This window comes from Mus caroli, unplaced genomic scaffold, assembly GCF_978045245.1.
Source record: "Mus caroli unplaced genomic scaffold, Mus_caroli_1 scaffold_8, whole genome shotgun sequence".
Classification (NCBI taxonomy): Eukaryota; Metazoa; Chordata; class Mammalia; order Rodentia; family Muridae; genus Mus; species Mus caroli.
In genome coordinates this window covers 63,948,906-63,960,912 of record NW_028227263.1, presented here as the reverse complement: position 1 = coordinate 63,960,912, position 12,007 = coordinate 63,948,906, and the positions used below count along the sequence as shown (strand labels likewise).

Sequence of the window (12,007 nt, the reverse complement as noted above, 5' to 3'; positions counted from 1 at the left end):
AACTTGTGTGTCAAAGAGCATTTGAAGAAGAAGTCAGAAGTCGCCTGCTTCAGAAATGTGGGGCAGGGAAAAAGAAACGGTAATAGGCAATGGAGAGGCAGTGCCTTCCGTGACTAATAGAAGGGTCCTTGTTTTACTCCTCAAGGCCATGTGGCACATTTGTCTGCCATGGTCTCCATTGCTCCTTCCCTGTCATTGCCAGCAGAGGGGATCTGCAGAGAGGAGCGTGTGAGACAGTGCTGCTCTGAACCCTCAGTTCCTGGCTTAAGAAACAAAGATGAGTGAATAGAGGTGGCCACGCGAGACACATTCCCTTACACTGAGGAGAGAGAGGTCTGAGCTCACTGTGCTGCCTGGGGAGACTAACTCTGCCCAGCCGCCTCTGTGCACTTAACACACACACAGATCACTTCTGCAGTCGCAACCCTTTTTTGAGCTGCAGGTAGAAGGTGAGGCTGTAATGAGCATGCCTGCTAGCTGCAGTGAGCTCTTCAGGCTTCTCTGTGATTTTTAATTTATCTGTTTCCCTCCATCATTCTGCTTATTAGTTGAAAGGATGCCCTGAGCACACACAGACATCTGTGCAGGATGCCATGCCCAAGGGGCAGATGTGTCCCTCCTGAGTGTAAGGCTGAATCTTACCTAAGACAAATTATAAGTGTCAGGCAGAAGAAGCTGCTAAGACTCTTGTGATGTCTTAGAGATTGCTACCAGACAGTAAAGATTCCAAGCATGGTTCATCTCCTGGGGTATAAATTACCTGTTCTCAACACTACTTAAATACTGTCAGCTTAGGAAAAATAGGAGCAAATGCTAACATAGGTATGGGTTTTGATTGGTATAAAAATGCCATTCATTGTCAATTGCTTGGTTTCTGAGCTCAAATGGTGTCTTAACACCATCGTATTAAAAATAGTGACTGAAGCATTTTAATAGTTATAGGAATCCAATCACACTTTTTTCATTGGATTTCATGCCCAGAGATAATTCTGCTTGTAATTCCAGAGGCCATACCTCTCATACTGCATGGTGGGGATTGTCACTGGGGGGGCACATTTTGGACTCTTGTTATCTTTTATATGCATTTTTTTCTAATTTTGTTCTTTTAATTAGCAGTTAAATATTCTTGGTATCATTACTAAGCATGCAAATTGTTGTGACTTTGAGTCAAGTTGTGATCGGTGGATGAACTTAAGGAGTTTTGGTTTTGTAGGCCGAGTCTATGCCGTGCTGTCAAAGCGAGAAGGTCGAGTGCTTCAGGAAGAAATGAAGGAAGGGACGGACATGTTCATCATCAAGGCTGTGCTGCCTGTGGCGGAAAGCTTTGGCTTTGCGGATGAAATCAGGAAGAGGACCAGCGGACTGGCCAGTCCACAGCTGGTGTTCAGCCACTGGGAGGTGAGATGCAGCCCCACCTTCCCAAGAGCCAGGCAGAGGCTAAGTGAAGCTGGCTGTTATTGGCACGGGGCCCAGGCAAGGGGCCTGTGAAAGCCAGCTCATAGCACCAACCCAACATGCACTCTGTCTATAATGTAAATCGGAGTTACAGGGCATTTAGTCCATTCTTCTCTTGCTGCAGACATACATTAAGTTAAAGAAAAATGACAGCACTTTTGAATGTGAAACTCGAACGCTTTTCCCTTGGGGGTAGGAGGATGGGGAGAGATTCTTCCAGCATCAAGGGGAGAACTCTTGAAGGGAGAGCTGCAGAATGAAGTTCCTGTCATTCTGGGGAATGGCATAGCTCACCACAGCCTTTCCTTGACCACAGCATGGAGTCAAGCACACAGCAAATTTTTGTGCAGTCACAAAAGGACACTCAGTAGGTGCACTGCAGGGAAGAGAAGGGTGTTGTGAGTACCGTGTTCTGAGTGTGTGGGAGGCATGGGGTAGGCCTTCCTTAAAGGAGACTTAGCCATTAACTAGCAGAGAGGAACACTCGGCCAGGAAAACTGAGGAAGGAAAAGCCTAAAGCCCAAGAGAGGCTGTCTCAAAACAGCAGTGCTTTCTTGTTTGTAGGAAACCTCGGTAATTCTAGCTGCCTTCTTCCATGATGGTGTGTAGCCTGGGAGTGTTACTGTCTGCTGGGCTGGTGGTTACGTGCTGTCTCTGCTGCTTACTGGGACAGTGCAGAGACTTCACTTCTGGGACAATTTATGTGGAGCCACCTTTGAAAATGATTTTATTGAATCTCTTTAAATTTGTATGAATGGGTCTAGAAAGAAGGCTCAGGAGGTGAAAACATGGCTCTGCAAACATGAGAACTTGAGTTCAGATCGCTAGCACCCATGTGAAAAGCAAGTATGACTGCAGATGTCTACAGTCCCAGCACTGGGAGGATAAGACAGGCAAGTTGTGGCTCACTGACCAGCCAGCCTAGTGAAGACACCAGGCAGCTTCCTCTGGTTTCCATGTACACATTCATGGCCGTGCACCCACACATTCATATGCATGCAGTACACACACACACACACACACACACACACACACACACTAAAGGTTGTCCTTCATTTCCTGGTTGGCAAATACGGTATGGAGAAAAGGGATAAGGGATAAGACTGCTCTAACAGAGGCATCCCAAAGTACAGTGGGCCACTCAGGCAGAGGGTATTTCTCCTTCCAGTATGAGGAGGCAGTGCAGAGTTTGCACATGGCTCCGTGACAGCCCAGCTCATTCATGTCTTTCCTTGATGGTCACACCCATTGGTCTGTCACCCACCACAGCTCCATCCCAACCAGAAGGGCTGGGGCTATAGAAACAGTCCCAATCCAACCCTTAGAATACAGTTTGGATTTTCCTCCTTATCCCATCACCCAGAACCAATCATATGACTACATCTAACAAGGCCCCCACCTGAGGAAGCTGGGAAATGTAGTCTTTAACTAGGAGTCCACAGACTGTTGCCCCTTGTCTGTTATTAGAAGATAGCCTTATCAGCTCACCTGGTATTTTCTGTAGCTGCTTTCAAAAGAGTTAAATTGTTAAGATAGATTTGGGGGTGTGTCTAGCTCTTACAGAAGTACCCCTGCTCCCCCAAAGCCCATGTGGCCATGTGCCCATCTGAATCAGGAGAGTAGACGCTCGCAAAAACAGCAAGGTATATGGTAGGTGAGTGCTTGCACAGGAGCCATGCTAAGCTTACTATACTTTGTGTCTCAGAATCTTTATTTTTTTGAGCCTGAGTTGAACTTACACACTTAGTAATGTGTAAAAACCGTAGTGTCTGTTGCATCTGCAGACAGTTATTTAAAAAAAAAAAAAAAAAAAAGACAATAAATAATTTTAGAGGGGATTTTTGTCAAGAAAACTTCTGTCCTGGTTGTGATGCCTTCTTTCTGTCCTTATCTTGCCACCTGCCGTGGTCCTATTTCCAAAAGCTTCAAATCTTTGAAAGTCTTTAAAACTGCATCATAATTCAATGTCACTGATCTGGTACCCCCACCCCCAGTTAGGTTTAGAAATAACATGGTTGTTGAGATCTGCCTTCTCACTCCAAGTATTTTTTTCATTTGTGTTCGGGCATACCATATAATTTTCAATCAAGAGCTTTTGAGAGAAAGTGCTTCAGAAAATAGAGGAAATGAAATTACAGGCATTTTCCACGAGGAAACCTTTGAAGTCAGCGATCTCATAATTTCTTTCTAAGTTTTACCCTTCTTGCAGAAGGGGGAAAACGGAGCTAATAACAGACACGACAGAGAAAGCGGTCTCAGCCAGCGGTGCTGCACACACATGTCAGCCCAACCCCAGAGCTACCATTTCACCCTGAAGTGACCTGGGGGAGAGCGCTAAGAACGGTGGGACAGAGGGCTAAGGACGGTGGGACAGAGGACTAAGGACGGTGGGACAGAGGACTAAGGACGGTGGGACAGAGGCTCCCAAGAGGTTATTATGGGTGTGGTGATTCCCACCTGCTGGACCCAAATGAAATGGAACCCCTAAGCCTTCTCTAGAGCTGTGGGTGTATGTATAATATACATATTTGTGTGTACATGTATGCGTCATGTGTATGTGTGTGTGCTCATGTGCATGTGTTTCCACACACATGTGTCTATGTGGGCAACAACTTTCTTGAGTGCCCTCCTGTTAGTTAAAAGGTGGTATACTCCACTAGCTCTTGATTTGGAAAAGTTGATCTGAGGAGTGAGCTCTGGGCAGTCAGGTTCAGTGTGAATGAGTGAGGAAGAAGGACCCTTCCATCTAACCTGATGACAGTTCCTGCTCTACGGTGTAGAGAGACCTTTCTATACTTGCAAACTAGACAGCCATAGTGCACCGGGCTTCTCTTCCTCCATCTCCCCTGTGTTGGAGTGTCTTTGGCGTATTAATGCAGGTAGCTTCAGGATGACCACACAGGTGTGAGAGTGGTGAAGGTGAAGGCAGAGACCCTAATCAGGTTAGATCTCAGCACACAGCATGAGCTCATTACAGCCTAGACCCTCAGGGAGTTTCCAGGGAATATAGTGCATACAAACAGCAGCCCTGGAATTGTCTAAGGAGAACTGAGCCAACCTCAGATGGCTTCAGCGGAGGTCCCAGCAAGGTAGGACCCGTTACACACAAAGTCCTGGGTATGAGTGTGTGTGTGCGTGTGTGTGTGTGTGTGTGTGTGTGTGTGTACATATATGCCTGTGGATGCATGTGTGTGTATGTATGTGTCCCCATATATATGTTCATGTGTGTGTGTGTGTGTGTGTGTGTGTGTGTACAACAACTCTCTTGGGTGCCTTCAGTGGTCCTCAATACCATATAAACCAGACATGGTAACACACTGGTAATCAATCACAGCACCTAACAAGTAGAGGCAGGAGGGTCAGCATCTTCAACAACTGAGTGATTTCTGATCCATCATGGGCTACATGAGCTATCACAAAAACAATAAGCAACACCATGTTTGCATAAGTTGATCATTATTGGAGACAAAGGCTAAGTTAGTGAGGCCATCAGTCAGATAGCTGTCTCCTTTTCATTAAAGATGGAAGCATTTCTTTCATGCTTGTGGAGTGTTGCCCTGAGAACTCAGAATGACAGATGTTCCAAATCTGTTGAATGGACACCTTTTTTCACAGCCCCCATGAGTCTTCATATTTGTGTATTATTATTCCTAGGAAGATTAAATGCTTATTTCTGGACTGTTCCATTAGCCAAAGGCTGATGAAATTTAACATCCACCTTACCTAGCCCATCCTATTACCCTCTCTTACAAGGTCATTCCCAGCGACCCGTTCTGGGTGCCAACCACTGAGGAGGAGTACCTGCACTTTGGGGAGAAGGCGGATTCCGAGAACCAGGCCCGGAAGTACATGAATGCCGTGCGGAAGCGGAAGGGCCTCTATGTGGAAGAAAAGATTGTGGAACACGCAGAAAAGCAGAGAACCCTCAGCAAAAACAAGTAGCTAAAAAGAAGTCACTACTGCTGGTGGCGGGGCCTCTTCTTTTTAATGAATTAACAAGTATTATCAAGGGTCTAATCCGGGAAAATCTCACTTTGGTAAATTATCTGTGTGGATTCACTTTCAATAATAAACATGGTCTATATATTTTAAAGGCATCAGAGAGCATAACTTTCAGACTGCTTGTTTAATTAATTCTGTTTCACAGAGCTGATTACATTATGAAGAGTTAGTACCACAACCTTCAGCAGTTAGTCAAGGCTGCCCTTGGTGCTAAGCACTGCTGAGCAGACACCATAGGCGGGCTTCATCTCTAGGGCCTGAGTGGCTGCTCGACTCCCATTAGCTAGTCGTTTGTCACGTCGCAAGGGTGTCCTCCTGTGAACTTCACCTGAGTTACTGACTTAGTCCTCAGTCAGAGTTTAACATCATTTGGAGAAAACACTTAGAGAACAGCTGCTTCTTCGGAAGTGCCAGTCAGTTGCAGTGTTAGTAACAGCAGCCCGAGAGATAGCCTGTGTTCGTGCTCCTTTACAGAGTGCCCGAGCCTTCCTAAATTAGAGTCCTTGAACGTTGTGCCCTTGACCTTTCTATTAAAAACAGAAAGGAGTTTCTGTGGTTGTCTCTGCCATTCCTTCTTAAACACACCAAAGAGCTAAAAGCCAACGTGCCTGGATCACTGCCAGTGTTTTAAATGGTTTTCCTGTTGTCTGAGTTGCCTTGTTAAGATATTCCCATTCAATGGACAAATGAAATGTGATCAAAAATCAAGTCTGTAGTTTCTGATACTGCATAATAATGTTTTAGTCACATGAAGGATTTTTATCATAAAATTGTCACAGGTAACACTTTGAAATATCTTTAATGGGTATTCTTGGGTTTTTTGGTTTGGTTTGGTTTGGTTTGGTTTTTGGTTTTTCGAGACAGGGTCTCTCTGTAACCCTGGCTGTCCTTGAACTCACTTTGTAGACCAGGCTGGCCTTGAACTCAGAAATCCGCCTGCCTCTGCCTCCGGAGTGCTGGGATTAAAGGTGTGCGCCACCACTGCCCGGCCTATGTCACTCTTAATAGTGGTTGTAGACACTTTATCTTTAATCTTCAGATCCTTGCATAGCTGGTCATGTCTAATTGACCCAGACTTTAGAGACTGTCTGCTTAAATTTAACAGATAATGGTATCTGAATTCGGGTAGGAACATAGTATCTTGTATGGGTTTATTTAAACACTCTGATGACAAGAAAAGCTAGCACGTGACTGATAGCAGATAACATTCAGCAGTGTCACGAAATGTTCCCCTAAAGACTCCACACTTGATCTGTATATGAAAGAGAAGCTGACCCAGAATGCTTTGGGGCTCTCTGCAGTTCCATTGAGCACAGGAGTGGGGCTCTCAGGATGGTAGATGGCTATTTTTCTTTCCCCTTACTAGGGAAGCACACTAATGGGCAACACTGTCACAGAGGAACATGAGCAGGGATGGATCTGAGTTGCCACCTAACTTCCCCAGCTGAATTAACTTCCTTGGGGCCCCCAGTCTTGAAGCACTCTCCCCATCTGTGACTGCAGAGCAAGACTGTCTTACTGTGTGACCCATATACTATTCCCAGATTCTAGCCTCTACCTGTTAAATTCACTGAAAGCAAACCAAGACGCTTACATGGACATCGGAGTAGTTCTGTTAGCACTACTTTCTCAGAGTCATTTCTGAAGAATCTTCAGTGGCAGCAAGGAAGGCCAACCTGAGAAATCACAAAACCAGATCTGCTCTTGGCCTACCTGCCTTGGTTGCTGCAGAACCTCCCCTTTCAAATAGTAAGAGGACCTTAGAGACAGTTCTGAAGAGTAGTCACAGGTCAGAAGCAGTGGAGGAGACGTAAGGCCAGAGATGCTACGCTTTTCCATCTAGTCCCAAGAACAAGCAACAGGAGAGGAGGGCTAGGAGGGACCAGGCTCTGGGACTTCCCTGTGGGAGGAGTCGGCAAGCCCTCCCAGCTCTACTTTTCCTGGTAGGCCAGAAGGGGTCTGCTCTTTGGATAGAGCCTCTGTGGAGCCTTGGTGAGTGCCCTTCAGCAACCCTAGGAGGGTGCCTAGCACTGAAGAAAAAAGGGCTGGGAAGGCAGCTTCTGTTGTATGTTGGCACATATAATCAGTTGGCCCTCGGAGCTATTAAAATAGGAATAGACATAATTGAGACCTAGTTAGGAGGCAAGGATGTGCTCAGCCAGGCACTCCTTGGCAGCTGTGGGACCTCTGCCACCAGGGTCTGCCTCTCCTTTCTATGAGCAAGAGAGCCTTGGAGAAAGCAGTCCACTGTAAACTGGAGCTACAGTGGCCTGGAATGGTTAGGCACAACCCTGGTCTGGCCAGTGACTACACATAAGTACCCCTGACAATGCAACCAGACTAGAACCTCCCAGGAACATGACAGTGGCCTTTCAGGCAGAGGAGAATATCTGCTAGCCTGACCTGTTTTGCACACTTGGAATTGACAAATACATCACAAATGGCTGAGGACTGGAAGGGGTAGCCTTGGACTATCCTCTTCCCATCTTGTAGGTCAAGGCAACCAACACTTCTTAAAGGTTTCCTGCTAATGTCAAGAAAGTGTGGGTGGAGGTCAGAGTGTGAAGCCAGATTATACCAGAGCCATTAGCAAGGGAGTCAGGGAGACAACTTGTGCATCCCACATTCAAGCTGTCTGTATGGAAGCTTGTAGTTTTACCCTCTCCAGTGTCCTAAAGGGGAATGAGATCTAGAAAACAGCCCTACACTTTCCTCCAAGAAAGAGTTGAGAAACTGCAGTACAGGAAGTAGTGTAAGTGTGTCGTTCCACACTCAGTACTCGCAGGTCCTTCAGCCACAGAAGATCCCTCACACTGAGGGATCAGGAGAGACCAGTTTCTAAAAGCCTCAAATCATTAAGGCAAAGATCAGTTAGAGGAAGAAGTGTGACATACTGTGAGTGCCCATTCTAGGGTGCTATACTGAGCGAAAGAAACCCACTTTGTAGTAAGACATATTGCAAGGCAGTGGTCCTCAAAGTGGTGCTGGTTTCACTAGATTTAAAAAATGCTTAAGCCTTTCAGATATGTGCTCTGTTTTTTTGTAGGGCTAGGATTCCCAAGTTAAAGGTGAAAGGACAAAATTTAACAGCAACAACAAAAAAATTTAAATTGAAAAGTAGCATCGGCCTTCAAGTGGCCGCTTCCAGCCTCATGTGTGCCAATGAACAAATGTGTCAAAGAGTAGAACAGTGCTTACATGGTGGAGGTGGAGGCATGATAGCGGCGATAGATGTGAGAAACGGCTGAGGCTGACAGTGGGACGGCTCATTACCCAATGTGGCTGGGGGTTGGGTGGGGTAGGGTGCAACAGCCTGGTGTTTATGCAGACTCCGCCTCTGAAACATCCTACCTGGCCTTGAGATACCCCTGGCTTTGGGAATGATGGAGGCCAAGATGAGGACTGGACCTCCTTGGAGAACCATCTTGGTCCATGATGTTACTGAGGGCCCTCTGTGGGTCAGTGGTGCTGATGTGGACAGGAACCTGTACTGCCCCAGGGGCTTGGGAGGTTGGGGGATAAGGATGTGAGTAGCCTGTGCTGCCACCTGAAACCCTGGTGATGTCAGGGTCCCTGCCACCACCAAGAGCCAGCCAAGTCTGGGTCTGTGATCCTCAAGCAGCCAGGGTCTGTGTTGATGTCAGTTGCCAGTGTTAACTTCCCAAGGCCATTCAAGTGTCCATAGTCTATGCTGTAGCCTGAAGCCATGCTGTTGTCCAAGAGCCATGCTGCCACCGGGGGCCATACTGATGTGAGTGGTCTGCGGTGCCACCTGAAGCCATGCTGATGACCACAGGCTGGGGCTGCCTCTGAGGACTTTGCCTGGGTCCTTGATCCTACTGCAGGCAGGTGCCATGTTTATGGTCTGTTCTGTCACCAGAAACCATGAGGAAGCCCATGTTCTGAGCTCCAGCTGACTATAAAGGAAGCCACTTTGGCAGATGCACAATTGAGGAAAAGGGACATGGATGACTTCTGTGACAACCCCTTCCCCGCAACAAAAAGGAAGCCATCAAAGAGAGCTCTTTAAACATTGTGATAAGGATGTTGAAGTATCCTTATCCTGAAGTGTTTAGGGACCTCCACTGGAAATTTAACCGTGCTCCAGTAAGTGTATGGACAATACAAATTGCACTTGCTTTTGTTTGTTGGTTTTTATTTTGTTGGAAGCAAAGTCACAGGGCCAGGGAGCTAGATATGGAAGGACTGGAAGATGAGTGTAACTGATCGGTTGTATGACGTGGAAGAATCAATAAAAATATTATTTTGGAAAAAAAAATGAAATTTCTGGATGAAGTGTGGGCAGATGGAGGAAGAGTTCACCTGTCTTTTAAGTCCAGTAGCCAAGGGAGGAACGAAGTGTCCGCAGCTCTCAGATCTGGGTCGCTTTTTTTTTTTTTTTTTTTTTTTAAGGAGAAAAGATCAAACTGGAAAGGGCTGTTTGAACATCAGATTTAGATACTTCCTTTTTTATTTGCCCTAATTCAAAAAAGAAACAACCTTCTAAGGTGTCTAGTTGTGTTCCTCCCCTCCTTCCCCCCAACTCCTCTTCCCTCCCTGAACCCCTGCTTCTCTTTTCTCCCAGAAAGCTGTTATGTGTATCCCATGAGGTCACTGGAAATGCATGGAATGTTTTATAATCTGCCCTTATCCAAGATAATGGCTCTGAAAGCGCCTTTCCCGTAGATGCAGGCTCGAGGAGAATATATTGTACTGCTTCCAGAAGCTGTGGAGTTCTACTGTCATCCTTTAGCCCTTCAAAATAAATAGGACTTGGCATGTGGGATGGAGTTTGATGCAGAAAAGATGTGCTCCCTGACCAAATATCTCTTTAAAAATGAGGAAAGTAGCCCTGTGTCTGAGACTGCAGACGTAAGTACCCCAGTTTCTGTATCAAAGTGTAAGAGTCCACGATTGTGGTCCATGATTCACGGCAGAATGACAGATACCCCGGACTCAAATAGTATATACATGCAAAGAGTGTTTTATTCTGCAGAAGTTCAGCATGCTGGGGTCTCCCCATTGCCAAGATAGACATCCAAGTGAGCTTGCAGGCCTGAGTTAAAAGCACATTAGGGAATTCCAGGGCAGGTGACCTCTATGTTAATCTGTTGGGTCCATCTCTATTACAGGAGTGTGGGGGCTGAAAACTGGCTGGGGAGGTTTGGTAACTGTTGCTGAGGAAGTAGCTGAGGAAGTCTGGAAACTGCTGTTGACCCATTGTCCTTGCCTCAGGACAGGTGTTGGGGCGGCTTCTGAGGCCTGGGCTTGCCTGGAATTGCCCAGGTCTTGGAAACAGAAATTTAGGCCTAGTCTCCTTGCCTGTCAATTTGAAGCTTATCATGGAATCAGCCTAGCCTTCTCAAAAGCTAATTCCCTTGTTCAGAAAAGGTAGGTCTATAAAGCAGTAACCTCTAGCAAGCTGAGAAAATTCACCTGTCCACTAGCTTCCCACTGCCTCTTTTGCAGCCAAATGTTCCAGAGCTTCTCAAGGAATCCTGCAGAGATACAGTACCAACCTCACCCTGCCACCTGGGGGGCGGGGCACTGCAGCACACTGCCAACCTGTTTACTTCATCCTTGCCTGCACCCCAGCCTTTCACCGGTGCACTGCTGCCAAAACCTGAGATCCTGCCAGCATCTTTAAAAGTCAGAGACACTAGAATTTCTGACTTAATGAGTTTGGGGTGTGGCTTGGATATCAAGAGAGTAAAAGTCCATAGGTGGCTGCTTTGCAATTCAGGTGGACAGCCACTGTCCTACGCACATGTGCTGTTAGCTCTCACAGCCACCCTGTCAGCTCCCGATTATGACCTGACCCCTCGGTGGAGGACTCTAAAGCTCCAAGAGACAGTGCATACCCCCATACCCCCGGGGGCTCTGCAGCCTGTAAGTGGTGGAGTAGATGCCTTTGTGCTACAGATAACAGAAAACCCAGGTAAGGAGCTTCAAGAAGCCTGGTGTGCTGCTGGTACATGCCTGTGATCTCAGCACTTAGGGGCCTGAGACAAGGGTCCCACAATTTGGAGGCCAAACCCAGATGCTAGAAACTAGCAGCACAACAAAACAGAAAAGCCACTTGGAGAGCCTGTTCCCAGCTGACACAATGACACTACAGCCAACAAAGCCCCAGGTTTCCTCTGTCTCCTGACGAACCTTACCCATAATCTCTGTGATCCGGTTTGCTTTTTTTCTAAGATTTATTTTTAAATTATAAGTATGTGGTTGGGGTGAGTGAGCATGTACATCTAAGTGCATTTGCCTGTGCCAGCCCTATCTTGTTCAACAATATGTACTGGAGTGGAAAATGACCATACACTTTGACCTGACAATCTGTTTAGCAATTCACCGGAGAGTCAAAGATGCCCTACCAAGGCTACACATAGTTGCCCTAAAGGAAAGAATTCTAGCATCTAATGGTGGAACACTACCTCAATCAACACAGTGAATCACTGATGTTCCTTTGAAAAACTGGAGATTTTTTCCTTAACTGTGGTATGGTTTGGTTTTTTTGGTTTTGTTTTCGGTTTTTCGAGACAGGGTTTCTCTG

At 46.4% G+C, this 12,007-nt stretch overlaps 1 protein-coding gene across 1 annotated transcript in view; it reads left to right on the top strand.

Moving 5' to 3' along the window:
• Positions 1-6,204, top strand: part of Efl1 (elongation factor like GTPase 1) — a 132,947-nt gene extending 126,743 nt beyond the window's left edge. Inside the window, exons 19-20 of the mRNA XM_021166823.3 lie at positions 1,214-1,398; positions 5,209-6,204. Coding sequence (XP_021022482.1) covers positions 1,214-1,398; positions 5,209-5,397 — 374 coding nt within the window. The 3' untranslated portion in view covers positions 5,398-6,204. The remainder of the gene's footprint in view (positions 1-1,213; positions 1,399-5,208) is intronic.
• The last annotated feature ends 5,803 nt before the right edge of the window (positions 6,205-12,007 follow it).